Below are 15,300 nucleotides of genomic sequence, written 5' to 3' on the forward strand. Positions count from 1 at the left end.
GGGGGGCGCACACTGGCCACCAATGATATTACAATAGAGGGGGGGCCGGGGGGGGCGCACACTGGCCACCAATGATATTCAAACTGGGGAGGGAGGGGGGTCTGATCTCTTACAGGGGGCTATGATACGCACAATTAACCCCTTCAGGTGCGGCACCTGAAGGGTTAATTGTGCTGATCACAGCCCCCTGTAAAAGATCGGGTGCTGCCAGGCAGCAGGGGGCAGTCATGTACACAGTTCTCAGCATATTCTAACTAGAAGTGTCCCCATCACTATGGGAACGCCTCTGTGTTAGAATATACTGTCGGATCTGAGTTTCACGATGTAACTCAAATCCGATGGTATATTCTAACATAGAGGCGTTCCCATGGTGATGGGGACGCTTCAAGTTAAAATATACCATCGGATTGGAGAAAGCTCCGATCCTATGGTATATTAACTCCTGACTTTACATTGAAAGTCAATGGGGGACGGATCCATTTGAAATTGCACCATATTGTGTCAACGTCAAATGGATCCGTCCCCATTGACTTGCATTGTAATTCAGGACGGATCCGTTTGGCTCCACACGGCCAGGCGGACACCAAAACGACTTTTTTTTCATGTCCGTGGATCCTCCAAAAATCAAGGAAGACCCACGGATCACGGACCAACGGAACCCCGTTTTGCGGGACGTTAAAAAACACTGTCGTGTGCAGGAGGCCTAAGTATGATTTTTTTTTTTCTATTTTACACTGTGCGCTCCCTGTCATTGCACCCACTACTTACAACGAAATGCGCTTCGTGACTAAGTAATTCGTCACAAAGCAAATTTTTTTGTAAAATTCGGTGAAGCAGCCGAATCGAATTTTTTAATACTTCGATCAGCACCAGTGTTGGAAGCGAAAATCCAGAGTGGATCATAGAAGGAGAGAAGGTATGGAGCAGTGATGGTCCGTTTGCAGTGTTCGCCAGCAAACACATGCGGGCTGCCATCTTTAGTAAGGTAGACTCACCCGTCCGGCGATGCACAGGTAAGCCCTTACCTGTGCCTGTGCCGGGAGCCGGTCTGAAATCAAATGCGGTCACCGGGAGCAGGCAGTTCCGAGAACAGCCGCCGGGGGCCTTCATCGGGCTGTTCTCGGAACTGCCTGCTCCCGGTGACTGCATTTGATTTCAGACCGGCTCCCGACACAGGCACAGGTAAGAGCTTACCTGTGCATCGCCGGACGGGTGAATCTACCTTACTAAAGATGGCAGCCCGCATGTGTTCGCTGGCGAACACTGCAAACTGACCGTCACTGGTATGGAGATCAGAAACGACTTCTCTTATTTTTTGAATTCACTCCTAGTTTTGCACGCAGAAAACTGACTGTGTGAATGCGCCCTAGGGTCATTTGGTCTAATATTCAATTTTGCTTAAAAAATCAAATCCACAATATATATAGAGATGTGTTCTCCGTCTGCACAGCCTCATATCTATTAGGCCTCTGGTAAGAAGTGGGCTGTGGATCCATATTAAATAACTGCATAATATCCAGCTTGTAATAATCATGGCGCATAGCTGCATAATGACCATCTAATCAGCATGCGGACGCTGCGGAGGACGGATTGTGGCACGTCATGTGTGGACTCTTTCACAGTATGTCTCAGCACACATCTCTTCCAGTAACGAGCTTCTCCCCTTCCATTGTGTCTTCACAATCAGGATCTGGACATGGCCGAGGAGAATTGTTTTTGCTCAGTGTGTGTGAAAACAGCGTCCCACAGAAATGACTGGAATGTGGAGCAATCCATTAACATCCTGATTAGATGGAGGGATTTGTCTCAGAAATTACGTGAGCAAGAATTCTAATAAGGCCTCAGGCCTCATGCACACGACCGTTGTGTGCACCCGTGGCCGTTGTTACGTTTTCCGTGATTTTCTGCGGACCCATTGACTTTCGGAAAATGCACCGTTTGTTATCCGCCTCCGTGATCCGTGTATCCTGTCCGTCATTTCCCTCATCCATTTGATTGCGAAGAGCCGGTCACCACTATCTTGTTTGAAGATTTACCACGAAATTTTGCGTTGCCCTTTGATGTCTTCATCGCATCATTCGGTGTGGTGACGTCATAAATCACCACACACAAGATTTCGTGTGAGATCTTCAATCAATATGGCGGCTGCCAGCTCTTCATGCACAAATGGATCAGGTAAGTATGATTTATTTATTTTTTACCGCCATTCAGGGAAAATCGATTCACTATCACGAAGCATGAAAAAATTTGGCTTTGCAGCGAATTGAATTTTCCCTTAAATTCGGATCGAATTCCACTTCGTTTGGATTAGCTCAACACTATCCAAAACTGCATGAGAAAATCTAACCGTGTGGCCATACCCTTAGGCTAAGTTCACACGAACGTGTGTGATCCGTGGCCGTATTGCGGCCCGCAAATCGCGGGCCGCAATACACGGCCACAGTTCCGTGTGCATTCCGCATCACGGATGCGGACCCATTCACTTCAATAGGTCCGCAAATCCGGAATCGCGGAACGGCCGCACGGGACGGGACCCCTCGGAAGCACTATGGAGGGCTTCCGTGGGGTTACGTCCCGTACTTCCGTTCAGGAAAAAGATAGAACATGTCCTATCTTTTAGCGGAACGGGCGGATCGCGGACCCATTAAAGTGAATGGGTCCGCAATCCGATGCGGCTGCCCCACGGCCGGCGATCGTGCATTGCGGCCTGCTATTTGCGGGCCGCAGCACGGGCACGGGTCACACACGTTCGTGTAAACTCTGCCTTAGGCATAACACAATTCCGGAATTGTTCACTATCCAGTACTCAAATTATTACCCTTGTGAGAAAGTAACTGCCCCCTTCAGTATCTTCTTAGGGTTCCTCGAGACCTTCCTGCATCTGTACAGAACATGTGGTTGCCCACTTTCCAAATCGGGTTGTCTTCTGGACCTCTAGTACTGGCCCCTTTCCACTTAAAGGGGTATTTTGAACATTTATGGAATATCAACAAGATTGACCTGCACCTACATGGAGAATTGGGTTCACCTGACTCCTCTTCTATCTGGTTCCAAGCTCAACTGGTTTTATAAGGGCTCATTCAGATGGCCGTAAGTGTTCTGCGGTCTGCAAATTGCGGATCCGCAAAACATGGATGCAGGCCGTGGGAGTTCTGTATTTTGCGGAAGGCATAGGATCAGCACTATATAGAAACTACTAGGGCCAGGAACTTCGGATGCGGATCATGTGCGGTCCTATTGAAATGAATGGGTCCGCACCCTGTTCCACAATTGCGGACCCGTACATACGGCTGTCTGAATGAGCACTAACTCTCATCGACCTGAATGGAGAGGTCGATGCACATGCACATCCACCTCTTCACTCGTTCTACACCTGCCAGAGGCTGTCACCAGGTGGGATGGGGGCCACCAGGTCCCAGAGGTGGCACTCGCACCTATCAAACAAATATGACATATTCTGTGGTATAGTCCATTATTGCACGAGTTGGGAATACCCCTTTAAATGGATTTTCCCAGAGAGTTAAATATTGATGGCCGATCCTCAAAATAAGTGATTAATATCTGATCAATGTTGAACCGATTCTCAGGACCCCCACTGATCAGCCGTTGAAGGGGCCTCTTCATAGTATACCAAGCACAGCACCATATTCTGGATCATCTTTTCTTAGAACCCTGCATTGTGTTGTGCCCCTGTTATTCCTCCTGGGATTCTATGACTAAATTGATTACAATTACTCTTGTCAAATGGGCATGTTGACACTATGTAATACAGAATGCATAGTAAACTAGCGCTGGAGGGGTTAAAAAAAAAATAAAAAAATTTAACTCACCTTAGTCCACTTGATCGCGGCCCGGCATCTCCTTCTGTCTCCTTTGTTGAATAGGACCTGTGGTGAGCATTAATTACAGGAATAGGACCTTTGATGACGTCACTCCGGTCATCACATGATCCATCACCATGGTAAAAGATCATGTGACGTACCATGTGATGACCGGAGTGACGTCCCCAAAGGTCCTTTACCTGTAATTAATGCTCACCACAGGTCCTGTTCAGCAAAGGAGACAGAAGGAGATGCCGGGCCGCGATCAAGTGGACAAGGTGAGTTAAAAATTATTATTATTTTTTTAACCCCTCCAGCGCTGTTTTACTATGCATTCTGTATTCAGAATGCTATTATTTTCCCTTATAACCATGTTATAAAGGAAAATAATAATGATCGGGTCTCCATCCAGATCGTTTCCTAGCAACCGTGCATTAAAATCGCACCGCATCCGCACTTGCTTGCGGATGCTTGCGATTTTCACGCAGCCCCATTCACTTCTATGGGGCCTGCGTTGCGTGAAAAACGCAGAATATAGAGCATGCTGCGATTTTCACGCAACGCACAAATGATGCGTGAAAATCACCGCTCATCTGAACAGCCCCATAGAAATAAATGGGTCGGTATTCAGTGCGGGTGCAATGCGTTCACCTCACGCATCGCATCCGCGTGGAAATCTCGCCCGTGTGAAAGAGGCCTTAGGAAAGGTGCTCCAGAATGGTTATACTACTGTATGAAGAATACATGTCAGGAGACAGTTTATCATTGGTCTTCTGCTTTTGATCCACATCATATCTGTGCTCTGTGCCGGATTATTGGACTTTCTGGATTATCAAATGGAAGTTTAAAAAAAAAAATACAAAAAAGTGATTTATCATAATTTCGTTTTATCACAGAGACCCCTGTATTGGTAGAAACAGGAATGAGCTCTCATGCAGCTGGTTTTGTGCGGCTGCAGATTTGTGCCTTTCATTATCCCACTCAGAAGGGTCCTGGGTGGAATGGGATTTTATGACGGGCACCGGGGTCAGAGGGGCGGTCACCGCGGCTATGAACACTTTGTCTACAGTCCCTTACCATTGCCATGGAGATAGACTGAGCACAATCAGCCAGGACATTCCTGATCTCTCTCAGGGGCTGCCCGGATACCCGGAGCTGCGGACACCCTGCGGGTGATCCACGGACACCAAGAAAATAATGTCAGGGGGAATCTCATAGGACATGGTGGGGGAGATTTATCAAACTGGTGTAAAGTAGAACTGTCTTAGTTGCCCATAGCAACCAGATTCCACCTTTCATTTTCCAGAGGAGCTGTGAAAAATGAAAGGTGGAATCTGATTGGTTGCTGTGGGTAACTAAGCCAGTTTTCTTTTACACCAGTTTTGCTAAATCTACCCCGTTGTCTCCAGAGATATGTCTTCTAACAAGGGGCAGATTTACTAAAAGTGTCTAAGAAATGGTGCAAAGGAAAATTGGCTTAGTGACCCATAGCAACCAATCAGAATCCGCCTTTCATTTTTAAGAACTCCTTTGGAAAATGAAAGGATCAATCTGATTGGTTGCTATGGGCAACTAAACCAGTTTTACCTCGCACCAGTTTTGATAAATCTTCTGCATAACTGCAAACTTAAAGAGGACCTCTCCCCTCTCCTGACATGTCAGTTTTAGTAACTACTGGCATCCCCCATGTAATAACAATTCTGGAGTGTCTATTCTTATGGCTCTATGTTGTGCCATTCCTATATTATTCCTGCTAGAAGTTTACCGCTAAATTGCAAAAGGTACTTTTGGGTGTTACCAATAGCAGGTGTGGCTGACTCTGTCCAATCAGTGCTGCTGATGTCAGACTGTGCAAGGACACACCCCCAACTAGTAACACCCATCTGTACCTTTATGGCAAGCTCCTGCTAATTCATGCATAAACATCTAGCAGGAATAATAGAGGAACAGTACAACAGAGAGTGATAATAAGAATAGATGCTCCAGAGTTTTTATTACATGGGGAAATCAAGCAGCTACTAAACCAGACATGTCAGGGGAGGGGACAGCTCCTTTTTAAGGGGTAATAGACAAAATGTGATGCGCCACAGAAGTGGAGTAGGTATTTGCAGCTGCACCAAATTTATGATATAGTTGTGCTATTTCTAGGGTGGTCGCCATGCACAGCAGTTTACATTTGTCAAGGGGCAGGCAGATGTTTTTTGGGGGGCGGAGCTACAATTTTAGCCAGATTTATCATTACAACTTTTTGCAAAAAGACACAAATATACTAGAGTCCTCTGTGGCGGCGTACAAACTGACGGAGCTTTTGTAATAAAGATGATTTGACTGAAAAATCAGGCGACCAATTTTAACTTTGTGGGGGGAAAAAACAGCTTCAATTTAAGCAGACACTTGAGAAAAAGGCCAAAAAGTGGCATCTTGATGCATTACCCCCTAAGACTAGACAGTCTAGAAATGGATTATCACAGTCACTTATGCAAGATGATATATCTAGCAGCACATCATTAGCTTGACGCCAAAAAAATGGCCTTAAAAAGTCACAAATTTTGTCGGAGGCCTCATTTGCGCAAAAATTTGCAACTTTTTGCCATTTTTCAGCATGTAGTTGAATGGAACAGCAGTGCGCATGTGTGACCGCCACTCTGTTCAAACTAGGAAACACAGAGCCGCCGTCCTTATGATCGGTGGAGTACCCAGCACAGGAACTTATCCTCTGTCCCCAGCAATCTGACACATATGAGTATTTGTCGTGGGACAACCCCTTTAAGGAAAATGAGCCAGTTAGTGCTCCTGCCCCTAATGAGCTTCTTCCCCCCATCCGTATTTTTTGCAGATCCGTTTTTTGCGGACCACTAAATACATATGTTCATGTGCATGAGCCCTTAGGGTGAGTTCACACTTCAGTTATTTGATTAGTTATTTCCATCCCTTAATGTGAGCCAAAACCAGTAGTGAAGCCGACTCAGAGATCAGGTGTAATGGAAAAATGTGCTCCTTTTCTGTGTTTTTGACCCGCACTTGGTTTTGGGTCACCATAACTTATTGAAATAACTGACCAGATAAATGAAGTGTGAACTCGGCCGTAGGCCTCTTTCTTACGGTAGGTATATTTGCATCGGTATTTGGAAGCCAAAACCAGGAGTGCGTCCAAAACACAGAAGAGGCACAAATATTTCTATTCTACCTTATCTCTGTAGGTTCCACTCCTGGTTTTGGCTTACAAATACTGACCGTGTCAAAGAGGCATTTAACTGATCCAGTATACTGTTCCGACAAAGATCTGGCCTAGCTGAGATACTGACGTTCACCACTGGACACCATTGACTATAATGAGATCCGGTGGGGGTCTGGCCACTTTCCTGCTGGATTTCATTATAGTCAATGGGGTCCAGCGGTCAACAATAGTGTCCAGCTAGGCCGGATCCAGTTCCTTTGCCAGAACAGCTTGCCTGATCCGTTAAATGCAGATGTGAAACTAGCCTAATCGGTGAGGACAAACAGGCGGCAAAATATTATCTGAGACGTAGCCAAGCTTTACTGCACCAAGGATGAAGGTTCAGTCTGCGCCATAGCCCTCCCTCTAAATACCCTCACCAACCGAACTGAACACCAACTTGTGGAACCCATCACATGACAGATGGACCCTTTGACTTATAATGAGGTTCATCCAATTCCATCATTTTACAAGAAAAAGAGTGCTGCATCCTGCGCTATTTTTACGGGCAAATATGACCAAATCTGCAACGGAGGCTCCAACAAAGGAGTGAACTGTACCTTAGGACTTTTTTACACAGTCAGTGTTTGATCAGTGATTTCCATGAGTGAGGCCTCATGCACACGACCGTTGTTTGTCTCCGTGTCCGTTCCTCCGATTTTAGCGTATCAGAATCGGACCCATTCATTTCTATGGAGCCGTTGAAAATGCGGATAGTGCACCGTTTGCCATCCGCGTCCGTGATCCGTGGTTCCAGTCCATCAAAAAAATATAACCTGTCCTATTCTTGTCCGCGGAAAACGGTTAGCGGACCCATTCAAGTCTATGGGACCGCTAAAAAACGCGGAGGCACACAGATTGTCGTCCGCGCATCCGCGTCCGTTTTATTCCTATCATTTGCATGGCAAACCTGTCTTAGACTTTTTTTTACCTTCCTTTATGTCTGGTGGTCCTCCAAAAATAAAGGAAGACACACGGAAACAAAAACGGAAACGGATCACGGAACAACGGAACCCCATTTTGCGGAACGGAACTCAACAAGGGTCTTGTGCATGAGGCCTGATTGTGAGCCAAAGCCAGGAGTGAAGCCTACAGAGATAAGGTATAATGGAAAGATTTGTTCCTGATTGTTGGCAATCACTGATGGAAATCACTGAGCAAACAATGATGTGTGAATAAGGTTTTAGGCTGAGTTCACACGGGCGAGTATTCCGCGCGGGTGCAATGCGGGAGGTGAACGCATTGCACCCGCACTGAATCTGGACCCATTCATTTCTATGGGGCCGTGCACATGAGCGGTGATTTTCACGCATCACTTATCCGTTGCGTGAAAATTGCAGCATGCTCTATATTGTGCATTTTCCACGCAACGCAGGCCCCATAGAAGTGAATAGGCTGCGTGAAAATCGCAAGCAAGTGCGGATGCGGTGCGATTTTCACGCACGGTTGCTAGGAGACGATAGGGATGGAGACCCGATCATTATTATTTTCCCTTATAACATGGTTATAAGTGAAAATAATAGCATTCTGAATACAGAATGCATAGTACAATAGCGCTGGAGGGGTTAAAAAAAAATAATGATAATTAAACTCACCTTAGTCCACTTGATCGCGGAGCCCGGCTTTTCGTCTGTCTCCTTCTTTGCTGATTGCAGGAAAAGGACCTGTGGTGACGTCACTCCGGTCATCACATGATCCATCACATGATCTTTTACCATGGTGATGGATCATGTGATGGACCATGTGATGACCGGAGTGACATCACCACAGGTCCTTTTCCTGCAATCAGCAAAGAAGGAGACAGACGAAAAGCCGGGCTCCGCGATCAAGTGGACTAAGGTGAGTTTAATTTTTTTTTATTGTTTTTTAACCCCTCCAGCGCTATTGTACTATGCATTCTGTATTCAGAATGCTATTATTTCCCCTTATAACCATGTTATAAGGGAAAATAATACAATCTACAGAACACCGATCCCAAGCCCGAACTTCTGTGAAGAAGTTCGGGTTTGGGTACCAAACATGCGCGATTTTTCTCACGCGAGTGCAAAACGCATTACAATGTTTTGCACTCGCGCAGAAAAATAGCGCATGTTCCCGCAACGCACCCTCACCTTTTCCCGCAACGCTCATGTGAACTCAGCCTTAGGCTGGTTTCACATCACTGACACAATCTATTTATCCCCAGGACTGTGACTGTGACGAGGGGACATCCTCTGCGTCTGGAGGAAAGAAGGTTTCTACACAAACATAGAAGAGGATTCTTTACGGTAAGAGCAGTGAGACTATGGAACTCTCTGCCTGAGGAGGTGGTGATGGTGAGTACAATAAAGGAATTCAAGAGGGGCCTGGATGTATTTCTGGAGCGTAATAATATTACAGGCTATATCTACTAGAGAGGGGTCGTTGATCCAGGGAGATATTCTGATTGGAGTCGGGGAGGAATTTTTTTCCCCTAAAGTGAGGAAAATTGGCTTCTACATCATAAGTTTTTTTTTTTGCCTTCCTCTGGATCAACTTGCAGGATAACAGGCCGAACTGGATGGACGGAGGTCTTTTTTAAGCCTTACAAACAATGTTACTATGTTACAATTTCATTTTTCTATTCCAATATAAGAACAGAGAAAATGGAATTGCTGGATCCAACATGTGATCCAGGGTCCTATAGGCCAGGGCAGGCCAACCTGCGGCTCTCCAGCTGTTGTAAAACTACAATTCCCACCATGCCCTGCTGTAGGCTGATAGCTGTAAGCAGTCTAGGCATGCTGGGAGTTGTAGTTTTGCAACAGCTGGAGAGCCGCAGGTTGGCCAGCCCTGCTATAGGCTATAAGGGAGTCGATGTTTGTGTGGCTTTCCTCCAAGCAGTCCAGTTTCTGCCCACACACCAGAAACATACTGGTATAGGTTAACTTGGCATTTAGATTGTGAGCTTCGGGGACAGTGAAGGAGGACAATCTCTGCACAGCGCCATGAACTATGTAAGGCTACTTTCACACTTGCGTGTTTGCCTAATCCGTCAAGGTTCAGCAAAAAGGCTTCCTTTACTGATAATACAACCGGCTGCATCCGTTATGAACGGATCCGGTTGTATTATCTTTAAAATAGCAATGACGGATCCGGCATGAACGCCATTGTAAGTCAACGGGTGCCATATCCGTTTTCTAATGTGTCTGAGAAAACGGATCCGGCACCATTGACTTACATTGTGTTTCATGTAAGATCCGTTTTGCTCCGCATACCTTGCCGGACAGAAAACCATCTCTTGCCGGACAGAAAACCATCTCTTGCAGCGATTTTCTGTCCGGTATGGAAATGCAACCAAACGGAACGGAGTACATTTTGGAGCATTCCGTTCTGTTCCGTTGTTTTGCCCACATTGACAATGAATGGGGACAAAGCGGAAGCGTTTTTTTTTCTTGGTATTGAGATCCTCTGCCGGATCTCAATACCGGAAAAGAAAACACAGATGTGAAAGTAACCTAAAAGCTATAGAAATGAATAAAACTAATGAATATGGGTAAAGGACATCCTGCTGTAATAATAGTAGAAGTCAGTGGAAGGGATTCCAGGGCTATACAATTGGGTATTACATTATACCTTACTTCACATGCCCCAGCTGCTGCAGAATCTCTTTGATACTATATAATATACAATTAGTAGCAGGGTTTCTAACGCTCTCAGAGTTTCCTTCCATGTGTGCCAAGCCTGCAGAATGGCATTCTGGCATTCCGGTCTGTGCTGCCAGTTCCCACACAATGTGCGGGAGGGAGGAGGGGGGGAGGTGGTGCAGTGGGAAAGGGAGCGACTTACCCAGAAATAAAGAAGAACAGAAACAAATATTTGCAGGTGAGCACAGTTCACATTCAGACATTACCAAATACAGTATACACAGGAAGACTTTCAATAGGACTAGGTACACATCATAGAAAAATATTGGCAATTCAGGATAAAGTAATGACAACAATGAAGTTAACATTTGCTCAGATGTTTTCTACATGGTGTTACTCACATGGTGATGGTGTCTGGTGGAAAGTCCTGGGCAGGAGGGATGGTTCGTAATCCAGCACCAGAACAGTTGACGTAGGTGGATGTGCACTTGCACTGCAGAGGACATCGTATTGGGGTCTGTAGGTTTGATCTCCATCCTTGGTCAAAGGAACAGTCATCATCGGTGTCTAAAGGGGTGTCTTCATTTTCTAGATAGGTTGTCCTACATCCCCCTGACTCTTCAGATCTCTTTTCCTTCAATGCTATTTCTGCATTTAACAGAGATTCATATAATACAGTAGTATACAAGAAATACAGTAGTACTGGTTGTCCCCCTGTCCAGCACTTGAACATTATAGATGAACCTAGAAGGTCCAGTGAAGCAGGTGCAGGGACCATAAAGACCATTGTCACCTGTATTGAGATATGCACTTAGGACAAGTCAATAGCCATCTAAGCCACCTAAAGTTATTTTCCTAGGCCACCAGAATTCCAACTCTGTAATCCTGATATAGTCCTGTTCCTGCTATAACCTGTCTTGCAGTGCTCCAGTGTGTCATGCTGTCAGAGGTACCCCTGCCCATCCAGCCCTGCTCCTCTCCTTTTCCTTAGGGGGGTGTATCTCTTAACAAGGTCTCACCCACCCCCCATAAATTCTCCCAAGAACATTCTTAACCTGCATCTCCTGGGAACCATGTTGTGCAGCTCGGTGGGTGGGGAGACATTAAACTAAATGGGATTTTAAAGAGGGCATTCACTGAAGGCTACAAAGCACCTGCCCAAGTCATTCTACAGTAGAAAGGCAGGGAAATCTGAAGGAAGCCCATATAAATGCAAACAATGCTGGAAAGTGTCCTGAGCTATATGATGAGTTATATAAATTGTGCTAAACAACTACCCCATTGCATGGAACATCAAGTGAAAAAACGGTACCCTACTTGAGGGCAATGCCAGCCATATGGTCTAGTTCTGATACCGCTAATACTTTATAGGGGACATGGGTTGCTTTTCACTTGAGAAATGTTTTTGTCCAATTTTTCAAACAAACTATGCACTGTGGGGATTCGCTCTGGTAGTTAGGACTAGCGGATGCAGTATAGAGGCAAAGTACACAGTTCTTGAATCAAACAGCGGTGTTTATTCACAGGTGGCAGGTGGCTTGGTGTTTGTTCACACACAAGGAAAGTCCATAAACAATAAAAGTCACATTTTCTCCCATTTCATCCTGTTAGCAATTCAGCCTCATCAAGTCCATAGGCGGCCTGTTCGCCTTTAGAGCGGCCCGATTCCTCCAGCCTGGCTCAAACCTCAAATCCTAGCACAGCACACAGACTCCTGAGCTCCACTGTCAGAGGGAGGTAAATCCACACACCTGGCAGTGCTGGCTGGTTTTTATGCCTAGCAAAACCCGGCCTGGTACATGGGGAGTAGTCACCCACCCAGCACTTTGACTACTCCCAGTAAGAGCCGTCCCGGATCAGCTATGACAGCCATGCTAAATCTCACGGTGTCAATTAGCAATAGATGCTGCTGATACATAAAATACCGGATCTTACTTCACTGAGGCCAGGAACATCGGTGACACATACCTTCCATCCACGATGTTTCCAGGTACCTTCTTACAGTATCGATCACGATTTTCCGGCACAAGCTCATAGCCATTGATTCCAAAGTGCTGGTTTTAAATGTGATGCCAAAAGTAAACCTACAAAAATAGTAAAAAGTTGAGCGCTTTACAAAGTAGCACAAAGGGTCCATTGTGGAACAGAATTGCTCCATTATACAACTTAAAGCCTAACAAAGGGCAATGAGGATCATTCATCACAGCTCCTAGGAGTGGCAGGGCAAATGCTAATTCCTGCTGTGAATAATGTACCCTGGGACGGACCGATGGTGGACACTATTAATTTTTTCCCATCATTTTAATTTTTGGCATGCCATATAATATAATTTGCCATGCTTACCTAGTAAAATGTGTTTGGTTAATTAATGAAGGCATCCCCTGCTCTGGATCTCCCTCTACGAAGCAAAAATGAGTGCGCCTCTCCCTCTCAGGAAACATACATTTGCATGGATTTCCAGCATCTTTCAAAACTGAGTTGTTTTGTTGAGAAAACCCCTTAAACACCGTAGTCACTTTTTGGTGTATATTAGGCACAGATTTTGTCAAAAAGGTGTTTTGTGGCAAAATCTGTGACTTTTCACCCTTTTACATCGCTCACACAAGTGCTGAGAAATGGGGGTGTGGCATGGGAGTGCATTTTCCTGTTTTTGTCGTAGAAAATAGCTTAAAACTAGGCCAGCAAGGGAGCTGGCTTAAAGGGGTTATCCAACCCCCTATAATGCCCCCCAAAATGGCCAGGCCCCTCATACTGGTCATACTTACCCCGCTCCCTGGCATCCGCGTTGCTCCTGATGCCCACCGCTGCATCTCCCAACTCCCAACACTCAAAACACTCGGCGATACGGGGGGGGGGGGGGGGGGCTGCAGCCAATAGCAGGCCCGCGACGGTATGACCAGCATGAGGGGACCGTGGATTGTGGGGGGCATTATAGGGGTTGGATGACCACTTTAAGTTTAAACTTGTTGCACGCCACTAGAACATGCGCCTAAGTTATGTTGGGGCCTGCGCCTTTACGTAACTTAGGCACATCCACCACCACCTCAGGGCTATTAAAACCGGCATATAAATCGCCAGTCTTAATAAATGACCCCAAAAATGAATTATGTGCAAAAGTTTAGGGATTGTCTTAGTCAGTATTGTCACCTAACCTTTTCACCTATAGGAACTTATATGACATTCCATTGTCAATCCATAGGCATTAATATGGAGGTGGTACCCCTTTTAGCTTTGACTCTTCTGGGAAGGCTTTCTACAAGATTTTAGACTGTGTGTTGGAATGTTTGAGTAAGGTAGAAATGTCCCACGGCGCAAAAACCACCCGGTGGTTGGATTGGAGTACAGGGTTCTTTTATTAGGCAAGCGGTACAACGTGTTTCGGGGATATACCCCTTCTTCAGGTACAAATGACTTCAAGTCATTTGTACCTGAAGAAGGGGTATATCCCCGAAACGCGTTGTACCGCTTGCCTAATAAAAGAACCCTGTAATCCAATCCAACCACCGGGTGGTTTTTGCGCCGTGGGACATCTCTACCTTACTGAATCACTGGCTTTCTGAGGGATTTCAGGCATCCCTGAATAGAAGTATCTATATCCCGGGCTGCATACTATCCGTTTATGAGGGGCTTCTGCTAATCTTATATGTGCCTACACTAGAGTTGTGCCTAGCTTAGCACAACTCCACAAGGTGAGCCCCCAATTTTGGAGATACTATTTATCTTCTATTTAAGACGTTATTACCCTATGGTGCGCCATTTTTTTGTTCTACAGCTGAACAAAGCCTGCTCTAATTGTTAGAATGTTTGCCCATTCGTCGAGAAAAGCATTTGTGAAGTCAGGCACTGATGGTGGACGAGAGGGCTTGGCTTGCAATCTGCATTGTAGTTCATCCCAAATGTGTTTGATACGGTTGAGGTCAGGACTCTTTGCGGCCAGTCAAGTTTTTCCACACCAACTCACCCAACCATTCCTTTATGGAGCTTGCTTTGTGCACTCAGTCACAGTCATGCTGGAAGATAAAAGGACCTTCCCCAAACTGTTTCCACAAAGTTGGAAGCATATGATTGTCCAAAATGTCTTGGCATGCTGAAGCATTAAGATTTCCCTTCACTGGAACTAAGAGGCGTAGGCCAACCCCTGAAAAACCTTCCCACAGCATTATTCCTCCTCCACCAAACTTTACAGCTGGCACAATCCAGTCAGACAGGTAACATTCTCCTGGGATTTACCAAACCAAGACTTGTCCTTCAGGCTGCCAGATAGAGAAGCATGAGTCATCCCCTCACAAAACATGTTCCCACTGCTCCAGACTACAGTGGCGGCATCCTTTACACAACTCCATCCCATGCTCGGCATTGTGCTTGGTGATGTCAGACTTGTATGCAGCTGCTTGGCCATGAAACCTCATGTCATGAAGCTCCCAGCACAGCACAATTTTTGTGCTGTTGCTAATGGCAGAGGAGGTTTGGACCATATAGGCAAACCACACAGCTGCTATGGGGCCCGTGAGGAAGGGGGGCTCGCAGTGGAGAAGAGGCCCCCTAATTGCTCCCCTTTATCTTCCAAAAGCTAAAGGACCTTTGATGATGTCATCACAGGTCCTGTAAGGGAACTGCACAGTGTAAAGTGTAATTCCTAGGTTAGGGTACTTTCACA

The 15,300-nt window shown here is 45.8% G+C and overlaps 1 protein-coding gene across 1 annotated transcript in view; it reads right to left on the bottom strand.

Annotated features, from left to right (window-relative positions):
• LOC121005732 (polycystin-1-like) overlaps window positions 1-15,042 on the bottom strand; it is a 116,813-nt gene extending 101,771 nt beyond the window's left edge. Inside the window, exons 1-2 of the mRNA XM_040438501.1 lie at window positions 14,874-15,042; window positions 11,045-11,291 (exon numbers count right to left, since the gene is read on the bottom strand). Of these exons, the coding sequence (XP_040294435.1) occupies window positions 11,045-11,291; window positions 14,874-15,042 (416 nt within the window). The remainder of the gene's footprint in view (window positions 1-11,044; window positions 11,292-14,873) is intronic.
• Between the last annotated feature and the right edge of the window lie 258 nt (window positions 15,043-15,300).

Source organism: Bufo bufo, chromosome 6 (genome assembly GCF_905171765.1).
Source record: "Bufo bufo chromosome 6, aBufBuf1.1, whole genome shotgun sequence".
Lineage (NCBI taxonomy): Eukaryota > Metazoa > Chordata > Amphibia > Anura > Bufonidae > Bufo > Bufo bufo.